Genomic DNA, 15,010 nt, shown 5'->3' with positions numbered 1-15,010 from the left:
AAACAGGGCCAACCAATTCCATCATTTCCTCTTGATCTCTCAGGAAGGAGTACAGAGCCAGCCTATCATGCCAGATCCTGCCCCAGCCCAGCTGATTTATTAATAGCATTTCTGGGATTAGAAGGGAAACCCTTAAGTGTACCCAGAGTTTGCTGAACTGTCATCTCGAAAGCAGGTGCTATCCCTTTCCAATCTCACAGAGATTATTTGGTGTCACTCGTAGGACCACCAAGGGACTCTATAGAAGATGTGAACAAGGTGGCTGGCACTTTAAATATTGACACCTCTGTATGAAACCAATCCAAGCTTTGGTTTAGTTGTTTTTTTCTCTCCAGAAATTAGATTTTGTGATAGGATTAGATAAAACTGTTTTCAACAACTTCCAGGGGGTGAAAAAGCTTTGGTTATTTTTAAACTAAAACTTAACAACTCATAAACTTTTTTTGGTAAACTTAAAATAAAATCCCCACCACAACTTTTAAGAATGTCTCCAAGCTCCAACTTTTAACAAGACCATTAACTTTATAATTAATTTAAGTTTATTTGAAAGAGAAAACTATTTTATTGTCCACCCACAAAAATGACAATTCATCACATTTACTTTGATTAAAAAAGGACTAAACTTTATTGACAAACTGCTTCAGACATTTTGACATAAGTTTAAGCTACCTATTTAGGCAGACTTACACATGTAGCATTTAATCTTCCAAGAACAAAATGGGAGGATGGTACAAATCCAATTAGGACTTTAACTTATGTACAAAGTGGATTTTGATTCCTTTTTCATTCAGCTGCAGTGTCCCTTTTTATATCATGCTAGTGTTGAGACATACTTCACTGACTACCTTGGGAACAGTTCAATATTGTCAAACTTAAAAAATTATCAGCTTTTGGCCCCAGTGTCCAAGTGAGCTTTTCATGGAGTGTAGAATCTCAGATGGACAAAACACTTTCTTTTTAAATACTGAAATTTTAATTATTAGTACTATTATTTAAAGACTGTGGCTAAAAAGCTCTGCATCAGATTCAATTCAGGTGGCAAACCCCTCTCCCCCAATTAAACTCTTCAAAGCCTACTTTCCACTAAGTATCTCTCAACACTGTATGTCTGGGGCTAGATTTCAAAACCCACATAATGAAAAAGTCATTTTTACAAACCTAATCTTGTTGTTGTTTTTTAAGTCAATTAATGTTAAAATTGCATCAACTATTTAATTCATGAGGATCTTTCATATTAAAATTTAACCTTAAGATTCAACCGCCATGTGCTTTTAAAGGAAACATTTTTAGTGACGTCTGAGCTCACTTTTACATGGTGGCACCTATTGCCGTTAACGTTTGTGATTTTAAATCTTAAACAGCCCTGAATTTTGAAATGTAGCCTAGTTTGGGATTCTGCAACTACAGCTATACGGGATGCCTCAAATCAAAACTAAGATAAAGTTAACAAGCCTTAACTTCAGAACCTTTAAGCAAGCAATGTCACTTTTGAAACTAACAGGTTTGTGGTGGTTTTTTTTACTCAACTTCTTTTTTTTATTATAAAAGGTACATTTCTGTTTATATTTAAACAACAAAGAAAAAAAAGCATCTACACACTTAAAAAAATTAATTCGATATTCCTAAATCTATTTTAACTCATTTTAAAATACTACATACAGAAGCCAGAATGCAGAGTTAAGAATGGAGTAAGGTGGGGAGAAGAAGGGGACCACGAAGAAAAACACTTAGACAATTACTTGTCTGTTGTGGGTAAAGCAACAGGAATCCTGGGAGATACAAGAAATCAGTAACAACTTTGCTCATAACTGATATTTTCCCCTCATGTTTGTTTTTAATAACGTCCATATGGGTGCTCTCTGTATGCTCCCTTCACCGGCCTAGCTGGAGGGGCCTTCAGCGACGGCCTGGTCCCATTCCAGTCGTCTTGGCCTATGGGGAAAGCAAGAACAGTTTATAAACCATGTGTCAATGGCATCTGAGGATGAGCACGGGTAAGTCACCTGGCAAAGAAACACTGCTTTGCTACCTACCCAGTGGTCCTTGCTTTTCCCTCTACTTGGCCCTCCTGAGCAGCTTAGGCAATTTCCCAACTGGAGGGCAGTTTTGAGTGGATAGGCACAAGCAAACAGCCCAAACAGGGCTTGGAATAATCTCCAGCAAAGAGGGTCTCCACAGGCAACATGATTTATACTCCAGTCCCCAAACCTGGATAAACCCAACACTTGCTGAGACAGTGAGGAAATCAATCTCAATGGGTTTGCAATATCTTGTTCCCAAAGCAACCAGACAGCCTCAGGTAAGATGAAGCAGGTAGCTCCCTTTCCATATAACAGAAAGTCAGGTTTCCTCATGGAGAAGTGTCCCCTGGCTCTCTGGGAGAAGCAAGCAAGTACCACTTTTCATGAGGCTCCCCACCAGCAGAGCTGCGGCCTACTGCTCTGGTAGAGCAAAGTACAATCGTGTTTAGAGCACTAATTAGGAGAATTCATTATTTCCGCCCTGATGCCATTAGTCCAGAGAAGCCCGTCCAGAGAAGCCAGACAACATAGGTGACATCTTCAAATGGTTTTCCTTTGTGAAATGGAAAAATGTGAGGGAGAGGATCACTTATTTCTAGAGCTGACCTCTCATAAAAATGAGTTGTGTTTATAAGCTTATTCTTCACATTCACTGCCATATTTTACCCATGCCCGTTCATTCCTGAAGTATTTCTCCAGCTGCCTGCATTCACAAACATCTGCCTCCATCACTATAGGTTTAAAATCCCCTATATGGCTCAGTGGTTGAGCATCGACCTATGAACCAGGAGGTCACGGTTCGATTCCTAGTCAGGGCACATGCTCAGGTTGTAGGCTCGGTTCCCATTGGGGGGCATGCAGGAGTCAGCCGATCAATGTTTCTCTCTTATCATTGATGTTTCTGTTTCTCTCTCCCCCCCCCCCCCCACTCTCCCTCTCTGAAATAAAAAATATAAAAAATATATAATAAAAAATAAAATCCCCTATATGGCCCTAGCCGGTTTGGCTCAGTGGATAGAGGGTTGGCCTACAGATTGAAGGGTCCTGGATTTGATTCCGGTCGAGGGCACATGCCCAGGTTGCAGGCTCAAGCCTCAGTAGGGAACGTGCAGGAGGCAGCCAATCAATGATTCTCTTTCATTCTTGCTGTTTCTATCTCTCTCTCCCTCTCCCTTCTTCTATGAAATCAATTAAAAATATATCCCTAAGTACCTTGCAAAAACACCAAATAAAAATACCATTTTGAAAGAGGTGTATTTTTTTCTTTTAGAATGTAAGCTTCCCAAGAGCAGGGACAATGTTTTCTTGTATGTTCTATTGTGCCTAGTACACTGTAAATGCTCAATAAATATTGATGATGGGAGGCAGCGAATCTTGATGATAAGGGGGAGAAACAGAAATCCCCCCCCCAAATATATATTAAAAAATCCCTTATATGGATCTAAAGTCACACAGCACCCTATCTAAGCCTGTTTCTTATGCCTAGTATAATAGGTATGTCCATCACTTTCCAAATTGTTTCTGGGTACCAACAAGATAGTTTATTTTTTCTAATTCTCTTTACAAAGGCAGAAATCAGAACAGATTACCATGGTAACATCATACCAGGGGCATAAGGAGCAGTCTGCCTCTTTCAGTCCAGTCTTTTATCCAGTAAAACAGAAATGCAATATAGTCAACACATACAGAGGCCCATTGTGCTGCCTCACTGAAGGGAGGGAACTACCCCAGGGCAATCATACCGCTCTTCTATACAGTGGCATATGAATAGAAGTTACTGATGGCAAATGTCCAATGCCATTTAGCTAGAATTAGTAAAAACTGCTTCCCTGGGCAAGTAGCTGAGTGGTTACCACATACCGTGCTGAGTCGTTGAGCTCAGCTTGTCCATTTGTGGGAGGCCCTAAGAAGCTCCCCTTTTTCAGCTAGGGGAAGAGGGAGATTGTCAACTAGCATCTTAAGAAGATCTGTCAACTGCTGAACCTCTTGCCAAGGATTCTAGAATTCCTTTAGGTATGTTTAAAATATTTCACATTTAAAAGGCTGCTCCCTCTCTGCATCTGTGACCACCTGGCACTCCCCCTGGCGCCCATTAACACGAGGCCTTTATTGGCTCTTGAGACACTCTTGAGCAATGCATTTTCAACTAAACCTCAGGGAAGACAGTTTGGTTATGCAGCCATCCCAGCCCCTATAGCTCTCTTAGGAGTTGAGATGTCTCCAAAACAGTAAGGATCTTGACGCCAGTACTGCCCTGAATTAGCTCAACCCCACTGTCTCTAATCTGAGTCTAACAGGTGTTATTCTTGCCCCAGTTTGCTCTGGCTAGCTACTTGCAATCTCGGTTTCTTCCAGCTATTCTTTCCTCTACATTGGGATTCTGTTCGATGAGATACAAAATTGTTTTTAAAAGTGAGGTAGAGCAGAATTGGATATAATGAAATTCTTATTATCCATCAATGTGGTCTAGGTATCAGCAGCAAAGCCCCAGCAACATACCCTAGGTCTAGGCATCTCCTGGCCTAAAGTAGGAAAAAGAACATCAGCTTAAAAGTTTACTGCCCCAGCCCTGGCTGGTGTTGCAAAGAGGTTAGAGCACTGGTATGTGCACCAAAGTGTCACTGGTTCCATTCCGGTCCAAGGGCATGGGGCCTGGGTTGCGATTCCCTCCCTACCCCTGGTCGGGGTGAGTGTGGGAGGCAGTCAATCGATGTATCGCTCATATTGATGTTTCTCTTTCTCTCCCTCCCTCTCACCATACCTCCCCTTCCACTATCTCTAAAAAGTAATAGAAAAAACATCCTCAGGTGAGGATTTAAAAAAAAAGTTTTCTGTCCCAACCAGGCAAACTAGTTTGCTGAGTCCTAGTTTAGGACATTTTCATAGCCTTCCAAGAGTAATAGTACCCCTATCTCTATCGCACACCACAAAATTTAAGTTAAGAGTAGGATTCCTATTGTTACATCTACCAACAACTTGGCCTTTAAAGGGTTCTCCTCAGGTGTGTGACTGTCTGATCCTCAATAATCCAGTATTCTCTCAGGCACTTACTTGCACATTCTGCCCCAACACAGAAATAAAGACATACCATATGCTTCATAAGAATCTTGAACCTCCCCATGTCCATAGTCATAATATTCTGAGTCCCTAAAAGCCAAAGACAGAGTGTTAGAGAGCCATACAGCAACTATGTTTCAGTTTCACCTTTCTCCCAAATACTTCCATGTTTCAGTCATTTTACTGTGTGTATAATAAAGGAAAATGCTCACCCCCCATCTTCAAACCATAAAACATTACCAACATATGTATAACTATGTACTCATAAGAAAATGGGTAACAACTGTAGCAAAGAAAAATGGATACCACACAATTTAAAGTGGAAAAGCACAATATGAAACTGACCACAGTGCTCACTGGAAGAGAATAAACAAACATGAGAACTATCTTGTCCCCCATGTAGAATTATGAGACATCTTTTCAATCAATCACAGATAAAATACATATACACAAAAAATGTTTTTAAAGAAAAGCGCAGCCCTGCCCACTATGTCTCAGTTGCCAGTTTGATTCCTGGTCAGGGCACATCCTTGGGTTGCAGGCTTGATTCTGGGTAGGGGGTGTGCAGGAGGCAGGTGATTAATGATTTGCCCTCTCTCTCAAATTCAATAAAAAATCTTAAAGAAAAAAAAAAGAAAAAGTGCAGAAAAGAACCCAAGCTATTGCAGTGGAATTTTAGTTTCCTTTTCAACTTTTATACAATTTTACTGTGATTGTGATATTTTTAAAAAATAAATAATTTAAAGGCATTTCTCCTTTGTTTCCATGTAGTCACAGCTCAGGAATTTTTCTACTTTCAGATTCTACAATATAATTCAAGATTCATAATTATCCAAACTTACAGATGTCCAAAGCATAGTAGATCCCCTCAAAAGGTAAGCCATACTGCTTCCTAGATTTGTGTTGCCTAAATCTCTGTCCCTTCCTCTCCCCCCTAACCCCCGCCCTGCCATCCATCCCCAGGACAAGAAACAGCACTATTGCCTGACTTACCCTTGGCTCTGGCTGTAATAGCCTTCGTAGCCTTCATAACTCTGCTCTGCATATGTATCATCGTATCCCTAGAACAAATGAAATGAAATAACAAGTCAGAATCACAGAGAGTAGAGATAATTATATCCCATGGGAGGATGGCAGGCTTCTACATTAACAGAACATGAACTTTCCCTCCCAAATGTTAACACCCATTGTGAAATAGTCAAGAGAGAAAGGGTTATTTTTAAAACACAAAACGAAACAACAAAACGAACAAAAAAGAAACAAAAACCAAAACCAAGTGTGAGCAGGAAATAAGGTACAAAGTTGAACTGGTAGTAGTGGGAGATCCCTTTAGTGAAATACTATACATCAAGGAACAGCTTATTTCCTGTTTAATCTACATACATATGGTAGCAAACCATGCTTAAAATGGAAAAATCTTCTCCTACATTAACATTCACTGAAAGAGAAAAGAGCAGATTCTGAATCTTACAGGCAATCCCTGCCACCTACATCAAGGACCAAGGCCCTGTCATTCAACTTCCTTTGGCAACCTTCTAGGTAGTGGGAAATGGCACATTGTTCAAACTTCTTACATAATCTTCATATGTTTCTGGTGCAGGGGGTGGAGGCAAAGGTATTCTCTGGATGCCTGCTGTCCGTGCCCTTGGTGTTGGAGCACCCCTCACAGTAGGTGGGGGTGGCACTCCTCGAGTCACGGTGGCACCTCTGGTGATGGCTCCTCTCACTGGCGTACCACGCACCAAAGCCCCACGAGGTGGTACAACACCACGGCCCCTATAAAAAGAAAGTTTCCCCCCTTTTAATTGAATTTATTGGGGTGACACTAGTTAACAAAATTATACAGGTTTTAGGTGCATGATTCCATAACACATCATCTAAGAAAGTTTATTTTAAATGGAGATTATTTTTTTTAGTTACTTTCTTTTTTATAATTTATCTTTATTATTGAAAGAGGTTTTTTTAATAAATAGGCTACTTACATGGTCAGATTTGTGTGCAAATTCTGGAACTAGCCAGATTTTATGATGCCTTAAAAAAATATTATTAAAACCTAGAGGAAAGTATGGGTAGGTAAAAACCCCACAATGGAAGATTCCCCAGGTCCCACAATAAACTGCTTTGGAGAGTTGGAACACTCCATAAAGATCAGTAACAAAAGGTAAAATGCTAAAGTCAGTGATCATTTAAAAATGCTATAACTGGCCCGACTGGCATGACTCAATAGTTGAGCGTCGACCTATGAAAACTTGGAGGTCGTGGTTCGATTCCCGGTCAGGGCACATGCCTGGGTTGCAGGCTCGACCCCCCAGTGGGGGCATTCAGGAGGCAACAGATCAATGATTCTCTCTCATCATTGATGTTTCTATCTCTCTCCGAAATCAATAAAAACATATTTAAAAAGTAAAAATGCTATGACTGTCCAAAATTAAAAGACCAAAAGTTTCAGAAGGACTGCTACACTTGACTATGGCCAAAATGCTCAAGAGCTAGAATTCCACTCAATGAAGGATATGACTCCTTCTAAGCTGGAGATAAGAGCACCAAAAAGAGAGATGGTACTAGAGGTCAAATTTACATCCTATTTCTGGTTGTTTACATTATTTTTACCTGGGGACAGGTGGAGGAGGAGGGGCAGCACCCCGGCCTCTCACTGGCACCCCACGTCCTCGAGAGGGCTCTGGTACTCCATTCAAATAGGACAGCTCTAGAAACTGCTCCTGACAGATATCATCCATCATATCCTGCAAATGAAAGATAATAGGATTGTTGTGTAACATTTCCAACTTTTGCTGGGAAGCCTTCTAGCTCACATGAGCCTTGAATGCTAAGAACAAATTTGAAAGCCCAGATGAAATATCAGAGATCATTCATTCTCTGAAGTCAAACGGCACCCTGCCTGTTACCTCTTTGAGGAAAGTACCTTATCTTTATTAAAACACTAGAGCAGTGATGGCGAACCTTTTGAGCTCGGCATGTCAGCATTTTGAAAAACCCTAACTTAACTCTGGTGCCGTGTCACATATAGAAATTTTTTTATATTTGCAACCATAGTAAAACAAAGACTTATATTTTTGATATTTATTTTATATATTTAAATGCCATTTAACAATTTAACAAAGAAAAATCAACCCAAAAAAATGAGTTTACATGTCGCCTGACATGTGCGTCAGAGGTTCGCCATCACTGCACTAGAGGCCTGGTGCACAAAATTAGTGCATGGGGGATGGAGTGTGTGTGTGTGTGTGTGGGGGGGGGGGGGCGGCGGGGGGAGATGGGGTGTCCCTCAGCCCAGCCTGTGCCCTCCCGCAACCGGGACCTCTCGGATAGGGTTCCTAGGCCTGGCCAGTGATCAGGGCCTATCGGGCTTTCCTTCCTCTGGATGCAGGCAGCTAGTCCCACCCCTGCCACTGTCACTGCTTGCCATCTGTGCGGTGCTGTCCTCCCTCCCCGACCACTGGTCGCCTCTCTCTGTGGGCGATAGGCATGGGGTGCGATCGCTTGGCTGGCCTGGGCCTCCCTCTGCAGGGCGATCGCTGGCCCTGTATACCCGCCACAGTGTTGCTTGCCAGTGGCCTGGGCCTCCCCTTTGTGAGGCGATGGCGGGGGGGCCCCCTGACCAGTTGCATCGCACCCGCCTTGGCTGGCCTGGTGCCAGTGCATGTCATAGCATGGTCGTCTGGAAGGTGGTCTGGATGGTCGTTCTGCTGTTGGGTCGTTTGGTCGATTTGCATATTACGCTTTTATTATTATAGATCATAGCTCTTGTTGATGTGGTCCTTGCCTAACTCTCCAGATCATCACTTCCATCCCAAGTATAACCTCCTTTCAAGTCAGGCTGAACAACTTGTAGTTCAGATTCTGGCAGACTCTTACATATCCATTCTTGCAAATAGTTTCCTCTTCCTAGGATAATAAAAGCCACTAACCATAAATTAAGCATTATATAAACTTATCAGTTTAATCTTCAAAACAACCCTGAAGTAAGGAGACATAGAGCTAGTAAGTGGCAGACTCCAGATGTGAATTCAGAATGTAGGCTTTGAATCATCTACACTAATAAAAGACAAAGATGTTAATTGACCGTACCTTCACTATGCCCTAAGCCATGCCCACCAGCCAATCAGAGCAACTATATTCAAATTAACCCAACCAAGATGGCGGCCGACAGCCATGGAGCTGGAGCAAGCAGGAGGCTTGGTTGCCCGGGCGATGGAGGAAGCCAAGCTTCCTGCCAGCCCTGAGCCCGCTGTGGCCCCCGCTAAAGGCAACAAAGTTTCAATTACAGAAGCTAAATAAATCCCAGATACCTGCTTCCAGCCAGCCTCCACTGGGAGCTTGGGTGGCTGGGGGCTAAGGCCAGCCTGCAAACAGCCCTCAGCCCCTCACCCAGGATGGCCAGGCACCCCAGTGGTGACCTCCACACTGAAGGGGCTGTGGCCAGCCTGCAAACAGCCATCAGTCCCTCACCCAGGCTGGCCACACCCTCATGGGGTGAGGATCCCCGCTGGGGGGCTTAGTAGCCTTCAAACGGCCCTCAGCGCCTCACCCAGACTGGCCAGGCACCCCAGTGGGTGCCCCCACACTGAGGGGCTGTGGCCAGCCTGCAAACAGCCATCAGTCCCTCACTCAGGCTGGCCAGGCACCCTAGGGGGGACCCCCATCCTGAAGGGGCTGTGACCAGCCTGCAAACAGCCCTCAGCCCCTCACCCAGACTGGCCAGGCACCCCAGCAGGACCCCCCCACCCTGAAGGGGCTGTGGCTAGCCTGCAAATGGCCATCAGCCCCTCACCCAGGCTGGCCAGGCACCCCAGTGGGGACCCCCACACTGAGGGGCTGTGGCCAGCCTGCAAACAGCCATCAGTCCCTCACCCAGGCTGGCCAGGCACCCTAGGGGAGACCCCTACCCTGAAGGGGCTGAGGCCAGCCTGCAAACAGCCATAAGCCCCTCACCCAGGCTGGCCAGGCACTCCTATATAATAAAAGGGTAATATGCAAATTGACCCTAACAGCAGAACAACTGGGAATGACTGGTCACTATCACACACACTGACCACCAAGGGGCAGATGCTCAATGCAGGAGCTGCCCCCTGGTGGTCAGTGCGCTCCCACAGGGGGAGCTCTGCTCAGCCACAAGCCAGGCTGACAGCTGCCAGTACAGTGGTGGTGGTGGGAGCCTCTCCCACCTCTTCAGCAGAACTAAGGATGTCCGACTGCAGCTTAGGCCTGCTCCCCGCTGGCAAGTGGACATCCCCCGAGGGCTCCCAGAGGGATGTCTGACTGCCAGCTTAGGCCCAATCCTCCCCCCTCGCCCCCGGGGAGTGGGCCTAAGCCAGCAGGTGGTCATCCCCCGAGGGGTCCCAGACTGCGAGAGGGCACAGGCTGGGCTGAGGGACCTCCCCCCTCCCGAGTGCACAAATTTCTGTGCACCGGGCCTCTAGTCCTATATAATAAAAGGCTAATATGCAAATTGTTCCCTCAACTGGGAGTTTGACCAGGGGGTAGGGACGGTGGGCCAACCACCCATGGCCCCTCCCCTGGCCGGCCCCACTCCACCCCCTATCACCCCTCCACCCAGATAAGGTGCGGGCCTAAGCCAGCACGTGGTCATCCCCCGAGGGGTCCCAGACTGCAAGAGGGCACAGGCTGGGCTGAGGGACCCCCCCCCCCCCCCATGCACAAAGTCATGCATGGGGCCTCTAGCTAAGCTTAATACCCTTTTCTTGTCTACCTGAGGGACTTTAACCCACTCTTACAAGACAATCTAAAACATTACCTCTTTTGAAAAACTTTCTTTTGATGCCACCTCCCAGTCCCTCTTTTTTCCATGGCACCATGTTTATTTTCTCTACCAGAGCAGTTACCACATCATTTTAGAATTGCTGATCTGTCTTTCTCACTAGATTGTGAACTCCCAGGAGCCATTTTTGTAACTTCAGACCCAAGGCACCTACCAGTTACTAAACATTATGTCTGAGATGAATAAAGCTCAAAAAAATGAAATAGTAACTTGTTCAAGATGATGCAGATAAAGCTCCCAGTCCAGTGCTCTTCCTACTGTACTGGAAGTCTCTCTGATATAGTTAATGGCTCCAAGGGGAAAATGTACAACTCTGGTAATGGATGCAAAAACAGGCTCATTCTTTTTCCTTCACAAGAGGGAAGAACTGAGTCAAGTGTCATCTGCAAATCTTTTCACATATTTCCTGATAAGAGCCATTCAGTCTTTTTAAATAATTTTTTTATTGTCTAAAGTTTTACATATGTCTTTTTCCCCAACTGACCGCCCCCTCCGGAGTCATTCAGTCTTAATACTACATGCATTTTTATACAGTCCCGGTGGATAAAGTTTCAAGAATACAAAATTCTAGTCACCACAAAGATGCTCCTCCATAGCTCTTTACCTCGTCCTCCTACGTTACACATTACTGCTGCTTAAGACTCACACTGGGGAATCAAGTGACCATTGACAGCCAATTTCTTTAGAGTCTCCCAAATGCCACATGAACACTGAGGAAACCCAGATCTCCCTGGCAGGAATCTTTGTTGAAGATCCACTTACATGGAAGTCTTGTAAGCCTATTCCTTTTGAGAAATATGCTGAGACCAATGATAAAGAGGAGATGGGCACTCCCCTGTAGTCACGTTCAGAAACTGGATTGGCTCAGGATGCTTCAATACAACACCTCAAAAAGAGTCAAAAGAATTCCCTTAAGGAAAAATTGACCAGCTCTGGGTTTTTCTCCAGGATATTTAAATTTGGCTGTTTCATGTTGAACATCCTAATGAAGACAAGGTAGTTGTAAGCAAAGCAGCTGCTGAGATACTTGAGACAGTGTTGGAATCCTTGAAACTCAGCATTGTAGGTACACAATGCTTATAAATTTTTGCTCTACCAGTCCTCACATCCTCTGGACACCAATTTAGTTCTCTCTTAAAAATTTTTTAAAAAATTGATTTTAAGAGGAAGATAGAGATAGAAATGTCAATGATGATCGGCTGCTTCCTGCATGCCCCCCAGTGGGGACAGACCCTGCAACATAGTGTCTGCTTATTGTTTGGGATCTAAGAACATAGTTATCAAGGCTGTAGGCTCTTTTTAGGAGCCTACAAAAATATGAAAACAAAATATGACTGGGAATCGAACCATGACCTCCTGGTTCATAGGTCAATGCTCAACCACTGAACCACACAGGCCGGGCCACATTTTGTTCTAGTTCCCTCATTTTACACAGCCAAGAAAACCAAGAACTGTAGTCACCCCCGTTAGTTTTAATGATGAAAATATGATGCTTACTCACTTCTAGTTGAATAGTACTGCAAATGCTTTCTAAGGTTCCAGATTCAACCTTGGTTATTAAATATTCAACAGTATGTTAATTCTAGTAACTACCGAGCCTTACTAAAAGGCAAAAATTGCACCATTTTCTATTTATTCAAAGAATTGACCCTCTAAGCAAGACAGGTAACCTGGTCTGTTCTAACTCTTCTTGGGCCTCAATTACATTTTCAAAGGAGCTGCACACCAATCTGTTTAATATCAACAGTCAAGCCTGTATTAATCAGGTCTCTTTCTAATCAAACTCTACTTGAGTAAACTCCAGGAGAAAAAGCCCTGAACACACTCAGTTCAAATTGAATCCATTAAGATTGGATACTAGAAGCTTCTCGCTGTTATCCTCTAGACCAGTGGTCGGCAAACTCATTAGTCAACAGAGCCAAATATCAACAGTACAATGATTGCAATTTCTTTTGAGAGCCAAATTTTTTAAACTTAAACTATATAGGTAGGTACACTGTTATTAACTTAATTAGGGTACTCCTAAGGCTTAGGAAGAGCCACATTCAAGGGGCCAAAGAGCCGCATATGGCTCACGAGCCGCAGTTTGCCGACCACAGCTCTAGACTCTGAAAAGTCTAAAACACAAATCCTTAAGTCACTTTCCTATAATCGCCTGGTTCCACACTAGTACCAAAATACTTAGCTCAGTGAAGAAACTGTTAAATCTTTGTTAACCAGATGTTAGAATGCCAGACATGCTGTGGACCTAAGATACTAATATGCAGAGACCCTGGTTAAGAACCCCTGCCTTAGCAACAGCACAAAATCCAGTTCTCTCTTGCTCAAAAGATACAGGATATAGATTTCCTTACCGGTACTAGAAACTTCTTGACTTCCTCCATAGCATGTGCCATAAGAGCATAAGCCTCACATGGAGGTCCAAAGACTTCAATGAAGACATGCAGATCCATATTCAAATGGGCATATTTGGGGTCTCCACCTTTGCGCAGCTCTTCCTCCTGTGGAAAAATGAAAACAAAACATCACATCACAGACTAGGTATTTAATGACACCTTTAACTTCAAGGTCAAAGAAACAGCAAGAAATAAGTATAACATCTAAGGAACACAGTAAAGCATAAGAAAAAAGTAAAACAAGCTCTGGAGAATAGTAATTTATACAACCTGCTAAATCTACAATTGGTCTTGCTGCCAAAAGTTAACTATTATTTTAAATCCCTGGTGGAGCTATTAGAAGATATAAAAAAAACAAATTAATTCCAGTCTCCATTCAGATAACAGGTGTTTGCCAATCACTGATTCATTACCAAACATTTATTTCTTTTTAACTTTTTCCTTAAATTGTTTTCTGCCCGACTCCTCTCTTAGAACTACAATTGCACAAATAATGTTCCACAGGCAACTAAGATTCTGTTCATTTTCTTTTTCTTTTCTTTTTTTTAAGATTTTTTTTTTTAAATTTTCTTGTATGATCACTTAATACATATTTTTGGTAGACAAATTAGAAAGTAAGTGAACAGAAACAACAGCAAAACCAGGTCATTAGCCTGTAGAGATAAATTCAGTTTCTGAATCTAGAAACTGTAGACCTTTCTGTAAACATCTTGAAAAAGCATAATCTTTATGTTTTTATTGTTTAAGAAAGCAATTTGTAGAAGAGTTGGGATCTAGTTCTGGTTCTGCTACCAAGTGGTTATGTGACCTTCAGTAAATTATTTAAAACTTTCTGGGCCTTTGTTTCCTCATCCAGAGATCATGGGAATGGATTTTTGAAAGATTCCCTCTATTTCTAAAATCTTTAAGATTACCAGAAGGAAAGCATATTTCTCCAGACCTACCTGTGAGGTTTTTTAAATTCAGATTTCTGGACCTCAAATCTGGAGGTCCTGACATGTTTCTTGTTGGACTTGACAGATTTTCTTCTTTTTGGAATATCGAACAGAGTCAGCTGAGAAATCTTCATGGAACCTTTTTCTTCTTCTTCCTCTTCTTAAAGGATACCTTTCAGCATTTCATATAATACTGGTTTGGTGGTGATGAACTCCTTTAGCTTTTTCTTATCTGTGAAGCTCTTTATCTGACCTTCAATTCTGAATGATAGCTTTGCTGGGTAAAGTAATCTTGGTTGTAGGTTCTTGCTATTCATCACTTTGAATATTTCTTGCCATTCCCTTCTGGCCTGCATAGTTTCTGTTGAGAAATCAGCTGACAATTGTATGGGTACTCCCTTGTAGGTAACTAACTGTTTTTCTCTTCCTGCTTTTAAGATTCTGTCTTTGTCTTTTGCTCTTGGCATTTTAATTATGATGTGTCTTGGTGTGGTCCTCTTTGGATTCCTTTTGTTTGGGGTTCTCTGCGCTTCCTGGACTTGTAAGTCTATTTCTTTCACCAGGTAGGGGAATTTTTCTGTCATTATTTCTTCAAATAGGTTTTCAATATCTTGCTCTCTCTGTTTTCTTTCAGTCCTTTTTATCTTCTTACTTTGGCCTGAATAGTCCTGCCTTTAAGTTCTCTGATTTACAACCCTCTTCTTTTTCCTTTTTCAGTGTCTTACGTTGTATTATGTTCATCCAGTGAAATTTGCATTTCAGCTATTACATTTTCATTTTCTATACATTCCATCTCTCTCC

General features: G+C 42.8%; 1 protein-coding gene across 4 annotated transcripts in view; it reads right to left on the bottom strand.

Annotated features, from left to right (window-relative positions):
• The window catches only part of KHDRBS1 (KH RNA binding domain containing, signal transduction associated 1), a 38,964-nt gene that overhangs the window by 7,019 nt on the left and 16,935 nt on the right, over positions 1–15,010 (bottom strand). For 2 of the 4 annotated variants that reach the window (XM_036352653.1, XM_036352652.1), the window contains 6 exons: positions 13,233–13,379; positions 7,689–7,822; positions 6,653–6,854; positions 6,072–6,139; positions 5,110–5,168; positions 602–1,932 (listed from right to left, as the gene is read on the bottom strand). In XM_036352653.1, coding sequence (XP_036208546.1) covers positions 1,835–1,932; positions 5,110–5,168; positions 6,072–6,139; positions 6,653–6,854; positions 7,689–7,822; positions 13,233–13,379 — 708 coding nt within the window. In that variant the 3' untranslated portion in view covers positions 602–1,834. Of the gene's footprint in view, positions 1–601; positions 1,933–5,109; positions 5,169–6,071; positions 6,140–6,569; positions 6,855–7,688; positions 7,823–13,232; positions 13,380–15,010 lie in introns of those variants that run through there. The other 2 variants (XR_004974407.1, XR_004974408.1) reach the window with 2 other exon arrangements.

This window comes from Myotis myotis, unplaced genomic scaffold (assembly GCF_014108235.1).
Source record: "Myotis myotis isolate mMyoMyo1 unplaced genomic scaffold, mMyoMyo1.p scaffold_m19_p_2, whole genome shotgun sequence".
NCBI classification, from domain to species: domain Eukaryota; kingdom Metazoa; phylum Chordata; class Mammalia; order Chiroptera; family Vespertilionidae; genus Myotis; species Myotis myotis.
Note: the sequence above shows the minus strand (reverse complement) of the source record. Positions and strands in the feature narration are given on the sequence as shown.